At 36.5% G+C, this 20,214-nt stretch overlaps 1 protein-coding gene across 1 annotated transcript in view; it reads right to left on the bottom strand.

Moving 5' to 3' along the window:
- Positions 1-20,214, bottom strand: part of VPS13B (vacuolar protein sorting 13 homolog B) — an 803,413-nt gene that overhangs the window by 282,318 nt on the left and 500,881 nt on the right. Inside the window, exons 32-33 of the mRNA XM_082674491.1 lie at positions 19,303-19,429; positions 16,198-16,341 (exon numbers count right to left, since the gene is read on the bottom strand). Of these exons, the coding sequence (XP_082530617.1) occupies positions 16,198-16,341; positions 19,303-19,429 (271 nt within the window). The remainder of the gene's footprint in view (positions 1-16,197; positions 16,342-19,302; positions 19,430-20,214) is intronic.

The raw sequence follows: 20,214 nt of genomic DNA on the forward strand, positions 1-20,214 counted from the left end.
TCACTGCTGTGGCCTCTCCCGTTGAGGAGCACAGGCTCCGGACGCGCAGACTCAGCGGCCATGGCTCACGGGCCCAGCCACTCTGCGGCACGTGGGATCTTCCCGGACCGGAGCACGAACCCGTGTCCCCTGCATTAGCAGGTGGACTCTCAACCACTGCGCCACCAGGGAAGCCCAAGGCTGATTCTTTTATATAAAAGTAACTGAAAGCCCAAAAGTTTGCTTGGTAGAAAAGTACGAACTGTCAGATAGGAAACCAAGCAAATCATCGACCCTCAGTTATTTTGAACAGCTAGCTCATTTATATTTTGACTCAGAAGAGACAATAATGTATTAGTTATAACTTGTTTTCCTAGTGCTTTCACATTATAGATGAACATTTTTGTAGGTCATGAGGAATATGGTATTAAAAGACAGCACTGGAAATTCGAGAAAAATATGTGAGAAAGGAGCAATTATCAAAGAGACAGAATTCAAAGTCAGAGAGAAGGCATATAACTTAGCACAGTCAAGAAGAAATATAAATATGGTACAGAGAGAGGAGACCTGGGGAGAAGCACAGATGAGAGGGGATAGCAGTCTTAAGAGGACAGGAGCTGATTAAAGGTGGAGCTGGTGCTGGAGCTAAGGGACCTGTACCTTTTCTGACCAGCTTGACTATAACTTTTTTTTTTTTTACTGTAACTTTATCATGCTTCATAGACAGTTGGATATAGTGCTTTTTGTAGTTCTTAATTCTTTAAATAGTTGTAGAGAACCCAAACACAATAAATAACAGCAAAATTCTGAGGGAACAGAAACCTTATATTGGTGGAAATATCCATTATTTTAGAAATGTGAAGAAACATCGACTAAATACTGTATATTTTATGATCATTAAAGTAATTTTTGTGTAAATGAGATTTTCCTTAAAAAAACATAGTTTATGGCTATCAAAGAGAGTATAAGAACAGGTACCAAGCATTCATGGGACAGGTTACCAAGTAAGTCGTTACCAGAGACTGAAACGAAAGGAGTGCTAAGGAAGTGCCTAAAAGCAAGTGGTTAAGTGGAGGAGGAAGAGGAGGAAGGAGAAGGCAAAGGAAGAAATACTCAATTAGTGTTATAAGTTGTCCACATTCCTCTCCAGGATCTGTGATGTGTGCATCAAAGAACCTCCACCTTCAGATCCCCAATGCTGTGGTTCTATTCTTTACTCTAAAAATATGGTTTTTATTTTGGTACAAAAGTTTTATTTACTCTAAAACACTGATTTGAAAATGAGCATGTTACTCCTACGTACACTACCTCTGTAAGTAGGCTTAATAAGATGATTACTTGCTATTCAGGAATAACAGAGTAATTACTGCAGCCAAATGAACATAACTCAGGGCAATCTTAGCCCTCTCACCCTTCTATTTCATCAGTTTAAAAAGTGTGTTCTCAATAAATGAAATTAAAAATTCTCTAGAAGGAGTCAATAGCAGAAAAACTGAGGCAGAAGAACGGATAAGTGACCTGAAAGATAAAATAGTGGAAATAACTACTGTAGAGCAGAATAAAGAAAAAAGAATGAAAAGAATTGAGACAGTCTCAGAGACCTCTGGGACAACATTAAACACACCAACATTCGAATTCTAGGAGTCCCAAAAGAAGAAGAGAAAAAGAAAGGGACTGAGAACATATTTGAAGAGATTATAGTTGAAAACTTCCCTAATATTGGAAAGGAAATAGTTAATCAAGTCGAGGAAGCTCAGAGAGTCCCATACAGGCTAAATCCGAAGAGAAACACGCCAAGACACATATTAATCAAACTATAAAAAATTAAATACAAAGAAAACATATTAAAAGCAGCAAGGGAAAAACAACAAATAACACACAAGGGACTCCCCATAAGGTTAACAGCTGATCTTTCAGCAGAAACTCTGCAAGCGAGAAGGGACTGGCAGGACACATTTAAAGTGATGAAAGGGAAAAACCTACAACCAAGATTACTCTACCCAGCAAGGATCTCATTCAGATTCAATGGAGAAATTAAAACCTTTACAGACAAGCAAAAGCTAAGAGAATCCAGCACCACCAAACCAGCTTTACAACAAATGTTAAAGGAACTTCTCTAGGCAGGAAACACAAGAGAAGGAAAAGACCTACAATAACAAGCCCAAAATAATTAAGAACATGGTAAGAGGAACACATATATCGATAACTACCTTAAATGTAAATGGATTAAATGCTCCAACCAAAAGACACAGACTGGCTGAATGGATACAAAAACAAGACCCATAAATATGCTGTCTAAAAGAGACCCACTTCAGACCTAGGGGCACATACAGACTGAAAGTGAGGGGATGGAAAAAGATATTCCATGCAAATACAAACCAAAAGAAAGCTGGAGTAGCAATTCTCATATCAGACAAAATAGACTTTAAAAGAAAGACTATTACAAGAGACAACGAAGGACACTACATAATGATCAAGGGATCAATCCAAGAAGAAGATATAACAATTGTAAATATTTATGCACCCAACATAGGAGGACCTCAATACACAAGGCAAATGCTAACAACCATAAAGGGGAAATCGACAGTAACACATTCATAGTAGGGGACTTTAATACCCCACTTTCACCAATGGACAGATCACCCAAAATGAAAAGAAATAAGGAAATACAAGCTTTAAATGATACATTAAACAAAATGGACTTAATTCATATAATTCATAAGACATCCTATCCAAAAACAACAGAATACATTTTCTTCTCAAGTGCTCATGGAACATTCTCCAGGATAGATCATATCTTGGGTCACAAATCAAGGTTGGTAAATTTAAGAAAACCAAAATCGTATCAAGTATCTTTTCCAACCACAACACTATGAGACTAGATATCAATTACAGGGAAAAATCTGTAAAAAATACAAACACATGGAGGCTAAACAATACACTACTTAATAACCAAGAGATCACTGAAGAAATCAAAGAGGAAATCAAAAAATACCTAGAAACAAATGACAATGAAAACAGGATGACCTGAAACCTATGGGATGCAGCAAAAGCAGTTATAAGGGGGAAGTTTATAGCAATACAATCCTACCTTAAGAAACAAGAAACATCTCAAATAAACAACCTAACCTTACACCTAAAGCAATAAGAGAAAGAAGAACAAAAACACCCCAAAGTTAGCAGAAGGAAAGAAATCATAAAGATCAGATCAGAAAAAATGAAAAAGAAATGAAGGAAACTATAGCAAAGACCAATAAAACTAAAACCTGGTTCTTTGAGAAGGTAAACAAAGTTGAAAAACCACTAGACAGACACATCAAGAAAAAAAGGGAGGAGACTCAAATCAATAGAATGAGAAATGAAAAAGAGAAATAACAACTGACACTGCAGAAATACAAAGGATCACGAAAGATTACTAAAAGCAACTATATGCCAAAAAAAGGGATAACCTGGAAGTAATGGACAAATTCTTAGAAAAGCACAACCTTCCGAGACTGAACCAGGAAGAAACAGAAAATATAAACAGACCAATCACAAGCACTGAAATAGAAACTCTGATTAAAAATCTTCCAACAAACAAAAGCCCAGGACCAGACGCCTTCACAGGCGAATTCTATCAGACATTTACAGAAGAGCTAACACCTATCCCCCTCAAACTCTGCCAAACTATAGCAGAGGGAGGAATACTACCAAACTCATTCCATGAGGTCACCATCACCCTGATAGCAAAACCAGAAAAGATGTCACAAAGAAAGAAAACTACAGACCAATATCACTGATGAACATAGATGCAAAAGTCCTCAACAAAATACCAGCAAACAGAATCCAACAGCACATTCAAAGGATCATACACCATGATCAAGTGGAGTTTATCCCAGGAATGCAAGGATTCTTCAATACACGCAAATCAATCAATGTGATACATCATATTAACAAACTGAAGAAGAAAAACCATATGATCATCTCAATAGATGCAGAAAAAGCTTTTGACAAAATTCAACACCCATTTATTATAAAAACCCTCCAGAAAGTAGGCACAGAGGGAACTTACCTCAACATAATAAAGGCCATATATGACAAACCCACAGCCAACATCGTCCTCAATGGTGAAAAACTGAAACCATTTCCACTAAGATCAGGAAAAAGACAAGGTTGCCCACTCTCAGCGTTATTATTCAACATTGCTTTGGAAGTTTTAGCCACAGCAATCAGAGAAGAAAAAGAAATAAAAGGAATCCAAATTGGAGAAGGAGAAGTAAAATTGTCACAGTTTGCAAATGACATGATAATATACATAGACAATCCTAAAGATGCTACCAGAAACTACTAGAGCTAATCAATGAATTTGGTAAAGTAGTGGGATACAAAATTAACGCACAGAAATCTCTTGCATTCCTATACACTAATGATGAAAAATCTGAAAGTGAAATTAAGGAAACACTCCCATATACCATTGCAAGAAAAAGAATAAAATACCTAGGAATAAACCTACCCAAGGAGATAAAAGAACTGTATGCAGAAAAGTATAAGACACTGATGAAAGAAATTAAAGATGATAGACACAGATGGAGAGATATACCATGTTCTTGGATTGGAAGAATCAGCGTTGTGAAAATGACACTACTACCCAAAGCAATCTACAGATTCATTGCAATCCCTATCAAACTATCAATGGCATTTTTCACATAACTACAACAAAAAATTTCACAATTTGTATGGAAACACACAAGACCCCGAATAGCCAAAGCAATCTTGAGAAAGAAAAACAGGGCTGGAGGAACCAGGCTCTCTGACTTCAGACTATACTACAAAGCTACAGTAATCAAGACAGTATGGTACTGGCACAAAAACAGAAACAGAGATCGATGGAACAAGATAGAAAGCCCAAAGATAAACCCACACACCTATGGTCAACTAATCTATGACAAAGGAGGCAAAGATATACAATGGAGAAAAGACAGTCTCTTCAATAAGTGGTGCTGGGAAAACTGGACAGCTCCATGTGAAAGAATGAAATTAGAACACTCCCTAACACCATACACAAAAATAAACTCAAAATGGATTAAAGACCTAAATGTAAGGCCAGACACTATAAAACTCTTAGAGGAAAACAGAGGCAGAACACTCTAAGACATAAGTCACAGCAAGATCCTTTCCGAACCACCTCCTAGAGAAATGGAAATAAAAACGAAAATAAACATATGGGACCTAATGAAACTCAAAAGCTTTTGCACAACAAAGGAAACCATAAAGAGGACAAAAAGACAACCCTCAGAATGGGAGAAAATATTTGCAAATGAAGAAACTGAGAAAGGATTAATCTCCAAAATTTACAAGCCGCTCATGCAGCTCAATATCAAAAAAACAAACAACCCAATCAAAAAATGGGCGGAAGACCTAGATAGACATTTCTCCAAAGAAGATATACAAACACATGAAAGAATGCTCAACATCATTAATCAGTAGAGAAATGCAAATCAAAACTACAATGAGGTATCACCTCACACCAGTCAGAATGGCCATTATCAAAAAATCTACATATAATAAATGCTGGAGAGGGTGTGGAGAAAAGGGAACCCTCTTGCACTGTCGGTGGGAATGTAAGTTGATACAGCCACTATGGAGAACAGTATGGAGGTTCCTTAAAAAACTACAAATAGAATGACCATATGACCCAGCAATCCCACTACTGGGCATATACCCTGAGAAAACCATAATTCAAAAAGTCATGTACCACAATGTTCACTGCAGCTCTATTTATAATAGCCAGGACATGGAAGCAACCTAAGTGTCCATCGACAGATGATTGGATAAAGAAGATGTGGCTCATATATACAATGGAATATTACTCAGCCATAAAAAGAAACGAAATTCAGTTATTTGTAGTGAGGTGGATGGACCTAGAGTCTGTCAGAAGTCTGAAAGCGAAAAACAAATACTGTATGCTAACACATATATATGGAATCAAAAAAAAAAAAAAGGTCATGAAGAACCTAGGGGCAGGATGGGAATAAAGACGTAGACCTACAAGAGAATGGACTTGAGGACACAGGGAGGGGGAAGGGTAAGCTGGTACAACGTGAGAGGGTGGCATGTACATATATACACTACCAAATGTAAAATCCATACCTGGTGGGAAGCAGCCGCATAGCACAGGGAGATCAGCTCGGTGCTTTGTGACCACCCAGGGGTGGGATAGGGAGGGTGGGAGGGAGATGCAAGAGGGAGGGGATATGGGGATATATGTATATGTATAGCTGATTCACTTTGTTATAAAGCAGAAACTAACCCACCATTGTAAAGCAATTATACTCCAATAAAGATGTTTAAAAAAACCAAAAACAAACACAAAAAAACGGCATTAGGGTAAAAACTTGGAAATCTGAATAAAGTATGGAGTTATGTTAGAAAAAAATAAATAAATGAAAATAAAGAAATAAAAAGTGTGTTTTTTTTTTAAGAATTGTAGCTTCTGGAAACAATAGGTGATATTATATGCTACAGCAATTTCAAATCCTAACTGAAATAAACTGATACTGTAAAAGAATATAACATATTCTATGATGTTAGAATAGAAGAAAAGGTAACGATAATATTCACATCTGAAGATCACACATCAACTATCAGTGTGTTAATACAGTTGAATAGTTCAGTCTAAAATGGATCTGAGCTTCAAAGCACACCTGTTGAAGTCATTCTCTAGCTGAACTAACTTCATCTACTCTCTACTGCCTACTACTACTTAAAACATTTCAGCCTAGTATTCAAAGCCTTTCACAATATGTACCCAACCTGTCTCCATCAAACATACAGCTAATAATCAATTTCTTCCAGTTCTTTTGATATATATGTGGCATACATCTTATTTTTTTATTTCTATGCACAGAAATAGGACTTCCTATGAATTAAGGAATTCATTTATTAATTCATACTGTGAGCATTTATTCAGCATCAAATTCTATTCTGTGCTCAGTACTTTCCCTGGGTTTTATCATCTCCACCTCAGAATACTGTAACACTGTCTGTATCAGTTAGGATTGTGTTTGACCTCATGTAACAGAAAGCCAAATATTAGTGGCTTAACAACTTACGTTTATTTTCCTAAAGTCCAGGGCTGGTTGCAGTGGCTTCATGATATCACTCACATCTCAGGATCACTTTATCTACCCACTTTGCTACTCTTAGTGAATGGCTTTTGTCCTCATGTTTGTCATCACATGGTACCAAGTGGCTAGTCACTTCCACTGTTGTTATTCCGAGAAGGAGGAAAAAGAACATAGAGACTTTTCCTAGAAATCTGTAGAACATTTCTCTTTATATCTCATTGACTAGAACTGTGTCAAGGGAGTCAGATGATGTCAAAGACTTTCTCTTTCTTTCAGCTTTGCTTATTTCTGTGAGTTCAACTCCTCTCTTTTGACACAGATTTCCTTCATGAGATAGTAGTGAAAGAGAAGAGTGAGACAATGGTCAAAGAAAGCTCCAATATGACTACATCTGAACTTAATGATTCCTAGCAGAGAGGGCTTATTCTTCCCAATGTTTTCATATGAAACACTGCACTTGCCTGAGTAGTGTGCCCATATCTGGACCAATAACTGGGCAAAGGGGATTGATACAATAATTAGTCAGGAGACTTCCCTGGTGGCACAGGGGTTTAGAATCCACCTGCCAACGCAGGAGACATGGGTTCGAGCCTTTGTCCGGGAACATCCCACATGCCGCGGAGCAAGTAAGGCCGTGCACCACAACTACTGAGCCTGTGCTCTAGAGCCTGCAAGCCATAGCTCCTGAGCCTGCGTGCCACAACTACTGAAGCCCACATGCCTAGAACCCGTGCTCCACAACAAGAGAAGCCACTGCAATGAGAAGCCCACACACTGCAAGGGAGAGTAGCCCCTGCTCACCATAACTAGAGAAAGCCTGCGCACAGCAAAGACCCAACACAGCCAAAAATAAAAATTAATTAATTAATTAATTTAAAAAAATAGTCAGACCTGTGTTTTATGTCTACCCTGTAATGGGACTCTTTATCAAAACTGCATAAAATAAGAGCATGTTGTTTAGCCAAAGGAAGGGGAGTCCTATTAGCAGATGAAAAGAGTAAGAAACACTGGACAAAGACAATATTTGTCCCTATATCAGCACTGAACAATTTGCAAGATAACATTATTTCTGCCATGTTATATGGCATAGAACTTCAGGATATGTTCAAAGTATTGAAGAGAGCCAAAGCTGCTTTCTAAGGAATATCCTATCTTTGACTACCAGGTGACCTTGAAGCCTCTGTTGCTGAGGCTGGCAATTGTACCCCAATATTCATTATCCCCTTTTTTCATGGTAAAATAATTTTTAGCAAGGCATATGGCCTTGTATTAGAAAGACTACATTTCCAGCCTCCCTTAGAGCTAGGTGTAACCACATGAATAACTTCTGGCAAATAGAAAGTGCTGAATGCAACTAGTTATGTGCATGGATGTGTGTGTATATGTGTATGTATGTATGTATATATGTATGTATGTATATACATATATATAGTCATGTATTACGAGTTATATAGATATCAATATATACATTGATCTAGATCTAATTATTTGTTTATTAGTGTCAATCTTCATATCACTGAATATATGAGCACTAGAATATGAAATCAGAAACTTCACCTCCTTTGTTTAATGCTGTCACCCTAGTATCCATAGTAGGGTTTTTTTTTTTTTTTTTTTTTTTTGCGGTACGCGGGCCTCTCACTGTTGTGGCCTCTCCCGTTGCGGAGCACAGGCTCCGGACGCGCAGGCCCAGCAGCCATGGCTCACGGGCCCAGCTGCTCAGCGGCATGTGGGATCCTCCCGGAACGGAGCACAAACACGCGTCCCCTGCATCAGCAGGCGGACTCTCAACCACCGCGCCACCAGGGAAGCCCCATAGTAGTTTTTGACACATAGAAAGGGTTCAATATTTACTGAGTAAAGAAGCAGGTCACTGTTCTCTGCCTATTCAACCCCAACTTCTCCATGAAGCTAGATCTCTGACCACCTAGCCTAAAGTCTTCTCTTCTATTCTGAATACTTGTTATAGCACTAATTTTCCATAGAGCTTATTTGACACTTTTTGTTTACTGCTCTGAGTTCTTAGTTGTAAATCCATTTGTCTATGTTGTATTTTTCAACCATATTATAAAATCCTAGAGTGCAGGGACCACAATATGTTTATTTTTCATACCTCTATCAGTCTGTAGCCAGTATATCTGGTATAGAGTAAGCCCTCAATGAATACTGCTGAAAAAGACTAGGACAGACAGTTTAATAGTGCCTTAGGAAAACTTACTGTATTCACTGGATTTCTGGTCAAGAAATCTATTGGGTTGGCCAAAAAGCTCATTCGGGCTTTCTCCTAAGATGTTACAGAAAAATCCAAACGAACTTTTTGGCCAACCCAACATATGGGATAAATATTAGTATGGCTGGAAAATTAAAATTTGTCTTGTTTTCTTGATGTTTAGCATCTACCTTGAAGTAACTATGGCATGTTTCTCTCTAAGTGTAAGCTTATCAGGAGAAAATTATACTATTTTTAACATTTACAAGGCCTAACTAAAACTGAGACAGGTGTGATAGCTCAATGTACCTAAGAAGTCCTTCCCTTGGAGAGAACAGGTAGTAAAATACTTAATATCTTTTCCAGGTCTAGATTTTAAGAAATTCAAGGTATTTCCTCAGAGGCCCTCTTGTCCACTTAAGGCTCTGCTTGAATCCACATTTTATTGGAGCCTGGGTTTATTGCCTGGTTACAAGTAGTCGATCCAGGTGCCTCTGAAGGGAAACAAATACTCAGCATAGTAACACTGATGGCAAGTCACCACATGCATGTTATCCAATATTCCTATCTCCTTTTCTAAAGGAGAAAGGTTACAGAGGTTACAGAAATAGGTAACCTCTGAAATGGCCTCTCCCACTCATGTCCACCTCAAGATAGAAAGCACTGAGATAGACCAGAACGTCAACATCCTCTCCCGAACCCGTCTTATTTCCTGCTTTCAAACCCTACCTCCACTCACATGTGTTCTCAAGGTATATTAGCCTCTATTTTGCTCATCTTGCCTAAAGTTCTACTCCAGAAAACATCTGCTTCTACACCACCACTCAAAGTCCCTTCCCCTCTTCTTTACTCTTTTTTAAAAAATATTTATTTAGTTAGTTAGGCTGCGCCAGGTCTTAGTTGTGGCGTGCGGGATCTTCTCTGCGGCATGTGGCCTCTTTAGTTGCGGCATGCATGTGGGATCTAGTTCCCTGACCAGGGATTGAACCCAGGCCCCCTGCATTGGGAGCATGGAGTTGTAGCCACTGGACCACCAGGGAAGTCCCCCCTCTTCTTTACTCTTAAGTTCCTAGTTCCAACGACTCCTAGCAATCCTTAGGTTGGTCAAGTATGCCTTGTAAGAATTTTTCACCATTGACAAAAAACCAAGAATTTCCATTCCTAAAATGAAGCACAACTCCAAAGCAGATACTTTCCAAGCTAAAATAATAATACTACCAAAAACAACCTTCGCCACCGCTCCTAGGGCATATACTTAATCATAGCTCAAAAAAGTCCAACTTATATATTATATCCTATTTTATAGCAAATTGTAAAAACACCGATGTAAACTGTATTAGGCATGTATAATAAGTTCTATTACAATATTTTTCTATACTATTATACTGTTTCTATATAGGAACTCAAAATACCTAATATTTTAGAATGGTGGGATAAAGATATTGGCGGTTTTACTAATTTATATTCATAGGAAAAACATTACTTACTTGATACCCTATAATTTCCCAACACTCTACCATTAACCTCAAAAATCACAACCTACTCTCATCTGGCTCAGTTGTGTCAAGTGTGTAGCAGGTCTAGAGAACTACTGGTCCAGAAAGGAAAAGGCAAAATGAAGACTTCACGAAAAATGGTTCCAAGGGTAAAAACAGAGTTGACATTATTTTATAAGTTTCAAAGTGTGAAAAATTAAATTGCCAGGCATTATGTAGAGTTACTGGTGAGGGTTTGGGGCGGGTTGGAGAGAATGAGGGAAGAGGTAGAGATTTAAAAAAAAAACAAAAAAAATGAGCAAATAAAAAGAATGTGGCAATGATTAACTTTAAGAAAAACAGAAGACTATAAAGAGAGGAAATATAATCACATCATATTATTTCACTAAGCAATGAACAATATTTACATAGTCTTTATAATGAAAACAATTCATACTGACTTTAAAAACATGATATAAGAATACTGGGAAAATGTAAGGGTGGAAAAGAAGTGTAAAAGGGACAGAATCTTCACCTACAGTAAACAGCAAGTGAATAGGTAATACTAAAATGAGTAAGTCAAGAGATGGTAGTCTATTCATTTTATTCAGAAAGATGGGATAAATACTAGAAGACAAGGCTTACAGAGTTAAAAATGGCTAAGCAGGATGAAATGGGGATGTCAGTGTACTGACACATTCTGATATATTTAGTTTAGCAACATTTGGTTGTTAAAATTCATGCACTACTTCGATAAAAGTAACATTGCATTATTAAAAAAATTAAGCGTTTCAAGTAAACAGGCTAGTTTTAGTATCTTATCTATACTGTTTATAATTTTATAGAGTTCAGATAGGTTACTCAGCTTTCATCTCAGTTTAAATCACTCTGATACAAATTATAATCATTCTATACAAATTATCTTTTTTTATGGTGTATTTTTGTTTTGGGGGTGACTGCAACTGGAATAAAATGTTAAAAAAGTAGAAATTTTTGTTTTATTTTTTAACAACTCCTTATAATGTCCTGCATGCCAATAGCTTTAGGAATACTTAAAATGATGTTTAGTTTCTTTTTGATATCATATAAAAATGGTCTGCATTATTAGCCCATAAACAGACTTGCACAAATTAAAATACTTTAACTCTTCATTTAGTCATATTCTCTTTAAAAAGTTTCCTGACATTTAGTGGTACATGTAACTGAACTATCTCCCTTGTTAATTCTTCTTGCATGAATGTTATGATTATATTACTAACAACCACTTTTATATAATTGGGCCTTTATGTGACCTAGAGCACTTTATAAGAAGATAAAGAATCTTCTAAAGAGTAAGCCAATTTTGCCCTGCTAAACATTGGGAAAGAAACCAAGGATGAGTAGTAGAGCTCTATTTTTGGAGAAAAATTAGAATTGTACGTTTAGATTTGACTATGAAGTTATCTAGGAGGTTAACTCCCACCTCATGTAAATGGCAGGGAACTAGAATGTAAGAAACCCAAATAACATTCCTGTTGTACTAGTACTATAGAGACAGATGTTATCATAAAGACATGAACTATAGAATAAAATATAGAAGGACATGTACTTTGTAATACAGAATTAATTTTGGCTTTTTGAATACTAAATGTTTTTTCTCATGTACTTTCTCAGCCTATCGTAATATGTATAGAGACAAAAAAAAGGTTAATTTAAAATGAAGAATTGAATATTCTGGGAACCAGCGATCATGGAAGTCCTAACACTTGAAGGAAACACTGGAAACCAAAGTGTACAAATACAGGCTGCTTGATCACTAAGCAATGAGTACATTCTTAGAGCAAAAATATTGGAAAAGTTTGAATCAACATGGGAGGCAATTTGCTTAAACCATCAGCTGGTCATTTTATTGCCAGAAGTGCTTCTCTTTTAGCTATATACTTGAAAGTTTTATTATGTGTTAGCTGTCTATATAATTAAAATTAATATTAAATATTGGTTCCAGTAATAATCCTTAGATTGTTTCACTGTTTTCACTTCAATTTCCAAATATCTGTCCATCTTTCTTCCCCTTTGTTAACAGTGTAGATATGCTTCCTCTACTAACAAAATCTCCTTTTCATGTTCTTGAATAATTTTTAGAATTAATGTTTCAAAAGAAACCTTGTGAAAAACTGTTTGAAAATATTAACACCATCAAAAGTAAGCAGGAAAAAAGAAATAATCAGAGCAGAAATCAATGAAATTGAAAACAGAAAATCCAATAAAGCAAATAAAACTGAAAGTTGATTCCTTAAGAAGATCAATAATATTAATAAGCCTCTAGCCAGGCTAACAAAAAAAAATAAAAACAAAAAACCAGCAAACAAACAAAAAGCCAAAAGAGAGGAATCAAATTACTAACATCAGAAATGAAAGAGGGGACATAACTACAGATTCTATGGAAATTAAAAGAATAATAAAGGAATACTATGACCAAGCTCACAAATTTGATAACCATTTCAGGAAAATGAACCAATTCCTTGAAAGACAGAATCTAACAAAACTCACATAAGAAGAAATAAGAGGACTTGAATAGGCCTACATATATTAAAGAAATTGAATCATTAATTAATAACCTTCCAAAACAGAAAGCATCAGGCCTAGATGGGTCACTGGTGAATTCTATCAAATATTTAAGGAAGAAATTATACCAATTCTTACAATATCTTTATGTTCTTAGATTATCAGATATGAGTTGTGCTACTCATTTATGAATAGAAAAACATTCTTCTAGTTCACAGAAAGTCTTTTTTTTTTAATATTGAAATTTCACAGACATACCCCACTGAGGCTGGGGATAGGACCAAATTATCTTCAGAGAGTCTGTACTTTTTTTTCAGTTGTGGTAGACACATAAAATAAAATTTGCCATCTTAATCATTCTTCAGTGTATTGTCTCTACTGTATTTCAGTATATTGTCTGTACTTTTAGTATCATCTCCAAGAAGGAATAAGGACCACAGACACATTTTTAAAACAACAAAAACAATCCTAGCTCATTTATGGAACTGTGAGGAATGACTTGACATTCAGGTGAGAGTTGTTAGAAATCTAACTCTGAGTGTGCCTTATTTACTCAAATCAGACCCTACTAAAAGGCATTAGAAGCAGGTAGGTAAATAGCAATCAACTTGCTAAGTTCTATAAATTCCTAAAACACATCAGAAATCTGTGAGTTATACCAGTTAGAATGGCCATCATCAAAAAATCTACAAACAATAAATGCTGGAGAGGGTGTGGAGAAAAGGGAACCCTCTTGCACTGTTGATGGGAATGTAAATGATACAGCCACTATGGAGAACAGTATGGAAGTTCCTTAAAAAACTAAAAATAGAACTACCATACGACCCAGCAATCCCACTACTGGGCGTACACCCTGAGAAAACCATAATTCAAAAAGTGTCATGTACCACAATGTTCACTGCAGCTCTATTTACAATAGCCAGGACATGGAAGCAACCTAAGTGTCCATCAACAGATGAATGGATAAAGAAGATGTGGCACATATATACAATGGAATATTACTCAGGCATAAAAAGAAACGAAATTGAGTTATTTGTAGTGAGGTGGATGGACACAGAGTCTGTCATACAGAGTAAAGTAAGTCAGAAAGAGAAAAACAAATACCATATGCTAACACATATATATGGAATCTAAAAAAAAAAGGAAAAAAAAAGGTTCTGAAGAACCTAGGGGTAGCACAGGAATAAAGACGCAGATGTAGAAAGTGGACTTGAGGACATGGGGAGGGGGAAGGGTAAGCTGGACAAAGTGAGAGAGAGTGGCATGGACATATGTACACTACCAAACGTAAAATAGATAGCCAGTGGGAAGCAGCCACATAGCACAGGGAGATCAGCTCGGTGCTTTGTGACCACCTGGGCGGGGGAGGGAGACGTGAGAGGGAGGAGATATGGGGATATATGTATATGTACAGCTGATTCACTTTGCTATAAAGCAGAAACTAACACACCATTGTAAAGCAATTATACTCCAATAAAGATGTAAAAAAAAAAAAAAGAAATAAAAAAGAAATCTGTGAGTTAGATTTCACTGACATGATAGATTCATAAAATTGGCAAAAATAATATAGGAATTTGTTTCCAACCCAACTTGCTTCAAGGACTTCATTGAAAATGCCATGGGGAAATATTTTTGCTCTGCTTATTTTCATATCATATATTTATATTCTTACGGATTGTCTAAAATACATTGGGGAAAAAGTCAATATTTTGAAGAGTATACAGCTTTATAGTCCTTTTAGAAAAGATACTGAGCAAACAAATCATGGGTGGTAAAAGATGATATAGTTAGAGAATTTTTCTTTATGAAAGTTAAAAGCTTTATCATTTTTAAATAATTGAAAAAATAAAGGTGATTCAGACTAATGTAACAATTATAGTACAGCAACCACGGCAGAATGAAAAAAGCACTGATTTGAAAGACTTAAATTAAAACCTCAGATCCACCATTTTTTAGTTATGTGTGTATGATCTCAGACAGGTCGCTTATTACCTCTGAGTCACAATATCATAATCTGTAAAATGGTGATAATGTTCACATGTACCTCACGGTGTGGTTGTAATAACATGCTTGAAGATATATGAGTTAACTTACATAAAAGTACCTGGCACGCTTGCTTAGCATCAAGTGGCTCTCAGTGAACACCTCCTCCTTCCCTTCCTCCTTAATAGCACGTAGAGCCTTCTGCATAACTCATGACAAAAATATAAGCAATGCCTTTTTCAAAGATAAACAGTTTCTTCACTGGAGATTTTATAAAAGATTTATTCTAAGTACAGATATGATTATAGAAGTAAGGAAACAAAAAGCAAAGAAAAAATATTTTGAGAAGCATCTAACAAGCAGCTTTCTTTGTTTCATGCTGACATGCTTTGTGGTTACAATGTAGGCTTCCAATGAACACTGGATCAAAATTAAAATTCTAGGCAGGCATTCAAGTTTTTTGATTGTGTCCATTCTTCACTGAGCATGGGAAACGAATGCTTTAGAAGTTATTTATTGAAGATATTCCCACAGTACTCTCACAAAGTTCACTTCCAAAAGAGGCCCTGTCCCTGTAATGTATCTGAGTAAGTGAAAGCTACACCAGGTTTTGTGCACTGCACTTTAAAAATTGCAGCAGGGCAATAAAATCATGTTTTTAACAGAGGCTTTTCTGGGGCTGGGCCACAGCAATTTTGTGAAGGTGCATGATAAATTACAGGGAACGAGACCAAACAAATTTCAAAAATAAAGAACACCAATCCAAAATGATTTATGCCCATATTATGAATAAAATTAAATATAGAATAACTAGCAGAAAGCATTTAATTTTTGTTTTCCTATTATCAATGTAAAGTTGGCACAAATGCAGTAAGTCTAATCAAAATCAGGTAATAGTTACCTCTGTGGCTTTGCTTGATGGTTCCACTCCAGTCATATTTGCTACTATTAACTGATGTAAGAGTTGAACTTGAGCCACACTTAGGAAGAAGTCCAGGTTTGTGGTTATATTCACTTCCAAGGAGTGGCCACACACTAAAATCTCCTGAAGGAAAAAAAGGTTGAATAGAGATAAAGAAACATGATAGCCATTAGATGATCATTTATCATTCTTACTTATTAGACCTTTACGATGTTGGTGAATTCTCCTGGGACTTGAGTTCACATGTTAATGAGAATAGCAGAAATGGTGAGCACGGTCACTCAACAGTTTAATGGATTAATTTAATAAACATTTATGAGGGCCTGCTGTGCACCAGGCCATGTGCTAGTTACAGGGAAACACACTAACAATAAGAATTTTTCACCATTTCATATACATTTGGCTTTTCATACGTCAAACTACTATCATTGTTTCAATATGTAGGCAATGATGCAATTCTTTAGCATAATCTTGTTCACCCACTCAGACGGACCAATATTTAGTGAGCATCTCCCAAGTAGCATGCAGCATACTAGAGTGCTAGGAATAAAACAGAGAGTGAGGGCTTCCCTGGTGGCGCAGTGGTTGAGAGTCCACCTGCCGATGCAGGGGACACGGGTTCGTGCCCCGGTCCGGGATGATCCCACATGCCGCAGCGGCTGGGCCCGTGAGCCATGGCCACTGAGCCTGCGTGTCTGCAGCCTGTGCTCCGCAACGGGAGAGGCCACAACAGTGAGAGGCCCGCGTACCGCAAAAAAAAAAAAAAAAAAAAAACAGAGAGTGAGGCTGGCCTTGAACGGCAATCTGCTTTTGAGAAGGTTACAATCTAGGTGGGCAGACAGATGTAAATAGGCAACTATAGGCAGCAATTAGTCACAAGTGGTATGGTCTGAGTATTCTCCAAAGGATACACTCCAAATGATTTATAACAAAATGGAGTGCTGAAGTCAAAGGTAGCTAGACTAATTAATTTCACTTCTTTAAACTGCTAAAATCTTGGCAGCATTAGGTAGCTGTCCACTACTTAACTGGTGTTGTGCTGCATAACTGAGTCATTTGAACATTCATTGCTGGAAAACCATTCAGGGAAGGAAAACAGAAATGAAAAACAATCCAGAAGTTTCACTTAATAAGCAGAAGCCCTGCCTCTTGTCATGAAGTGCATGTGGACAATGTTCAAATGCCTGGAAATGTCCAACAAACCTTCTCCTTAATAGTGTCATCCAAGAGAATGGATTTAAGGAGACTTATGATGGGTCCAAATACAAACTACACAGCTTAGAGCAGCTTTTAATAAAGCCATAAAGAACAGCATGTCGGAAATGATCCCCTTTTTCTGGTTAAATAAACTTTCCCCCCAAAAAGTTTCCAAAATTTACTCATTATAGTTAGAATTCTTATTTTATTCCTCAAGTAATGATGAAGGGAATATATTTGTGTATTTTCAACCAATTGTGTTACTTAGTAACTGAAAGATATAAGTAGACTTAATTTTTATACACCTTTTGTGGATATAAAGATATCCTGCCTAACCTAACTTTCCCTATAGGGCAATTATAAACATCAAATAAGATAACACATACAAAATATTTTTTTTGCTTTTTATATAAATTTATTTATTTATTTATATTTTTGGCTGTATTGGGTCTTCGTTGCTGCGTGTGGGCTTTCTCTAGTTGCGGTAAGCGGGGGCTGCTCTTCATTGTGGTGGCTTCTCTTGTTGTGGAGCATGGGCTCTAGATGCACGGGCTGCAGTAGTTGTGGCACGCAGGCTCAGTAGATGTGGCACACAGGCTTAGTTGCTCCGCGGCATGTGGGATCTTCCCGGACCAGGGATCCAACTCGTGTCCCCTGCATTTTTTTTTTTTTCTAGTTAAACAATGATTTTATTGCTTGAGTACAACAGACAAATTTATGCAACCAGGGCAGAGGCTGTGGATGACTCGTATTTCCAGTTGTAGGGGAGGACTCGTTTGGTCTTGTAATATCGAGCCAACTGGTGAATACGGCTCTCAATCAGAATCAGACAGAATTTGGCATCTTTATCCTTTCTGTTTCTCTCGAGATGCTTTCGAACAGCAACAGCTTTCTTAATTAAATGATAGAGATCCTCAGGAAGATCAGGAGCAAGTCCTTTGGACTTAAGAATTATCAAGATTTTATTGCCTGTCACAAAACATACTTGTGCAACACCATGTGAGTCTCTCAGGATTACACCTTAACCACTGCGCCACCAGGGAAGCCCCAAAATATTGCTTTTTAAAAACTCAAAGAATGATGTAAACTTTTATCACCTTAGATTAATAATATATTTAATCTGTGCCTAATTTTTCTGAACTTTTTATAACAACTGCCTATAACTCTGTGAATGATCAAAAAGTTTATAAAGTTTTTAGCATAACAAACTTTTATGAAGAATATTTTTAAAGTTATGATGGATCACATTATTATTACATTTCTATTCTAGTCATGGAGGCAGTATACCATAGTGATTAGACTTCAAACCTGGATCCGTTAGTACCTGGCGAGTCAGATTGGTCAAGTTACTTAATTTCTTTTGATCTCAGTTTCCTCATCTATAAAATATGTATACTAATAATATCTACCTCATATGGATTCTGTGAAGAGTAAATAAGTTAATTCATGTAGAACTCTCTTTCTAAGGTAATCCATGTGAGAACCCTAAGTGATCTGTCAATATTATTGTTGCTTTCATTAGAAAGAGGCCGTAGAGGTCAGGAGTGTATGGCCAGGAGCCAGACCAGTTAGCTTCACACTATGTTCTGCTTCTTACTATTTGTGAATATTTAGACAAGTTAACTCTTTATGCTTCAGTTTCCTCATCTACAAAACGAGGACAGTAGGAGAAGTTAATAGGATTATTATAAGGATTAAATGAGTTATTACATGAAAAGCAATACCTAAATAGTACTATAAAGTGCTTAATAATTATTAGCTACAATAATAACTTATTAATAATAAGCTAATTTGATATCCTATGCACGGAAACTATGAAAACTCCTAACACACAAGAAAAGCTGCTCCAACATTTAGACTAAAATAAAAGCTAAATTAATTTCTAACCTCAGTGTGCATATTTTCTGGAGAAATTACTTTGGTGAAAATGATGGCAGGTGCTCCAGTTATTCGGACAGAGAAATCTGTTAAAATGGGAGTCAAAATTGCTCTTCTTTCTTGATGCCTCCGTATGCTAAAAGATAAAGTAAAAATTATTAGCTTTTTCATTTTTAAGGATAATTTTCATTAAATTTGTACAAGTCTCTGTACTACAAACATGTATGACAAAATTACATTATTATTTTGAGTGTGTCTATCTGTACATTTTATAATCATAATTTTGTAACTTCAATTCTTCAGATTCATATAAAAAATCACTGAGAAATTCAGACATAATTAATCAATTTCATATTAGTAGCATCCTAGGACATTTCAATAAATTACTTTTTCTATTTTAATTCCTTTTGTTTTTACAGTTTAGGATCTCTCTTGCTACCAAAAATAATCTTACTATTTTGTGATCATTTTTAATTTCCTAGTTTTAATATTTCTGACATTCTGCTTCACAACTGCCATCTTTCCAATCTCAGTAGGTTCACACGCATATCCTCTTAATCTTTGACTTCTTTGACTCTAAGAACTATCTGAGTTCATAGATTATGACTGCCTTTACAGTTTGTGAAATGGCTTTTGTGACTTTGATACTGAATTCTTCTTCACAGCAACCCTGGATGTGAAGTAAGGAACATTACTGGCCCCACATTATCTATGAGGAAATGAAGTTCAGGGACTGGGCTAAGGCCACCCAGTTGGAACAAAAGTTCCACAACTGGGCCCGCAGGGCAAGTTGATAACACAGCAGCATTTGACCTCTATTTTAATTCTTCTTTATACATTCTCACCTTTTGATCAGTTATTTAGCACACTATTCCTACTCTACATTCAAAATCGCTAATTGCTAATAATTTCAAAGGAAGT

Source organism: Grampus griseus (assembly GCF_964374135.1).
Source record: "Grampus griseus genome assembly, chromosome: 17".
Classification (NCBI taxonomy): Eukaryota; Metazoa; Chordata; class Mammalia; order Artiodactyla; family Delphinidae; genus Grampus; species Grampus griseus.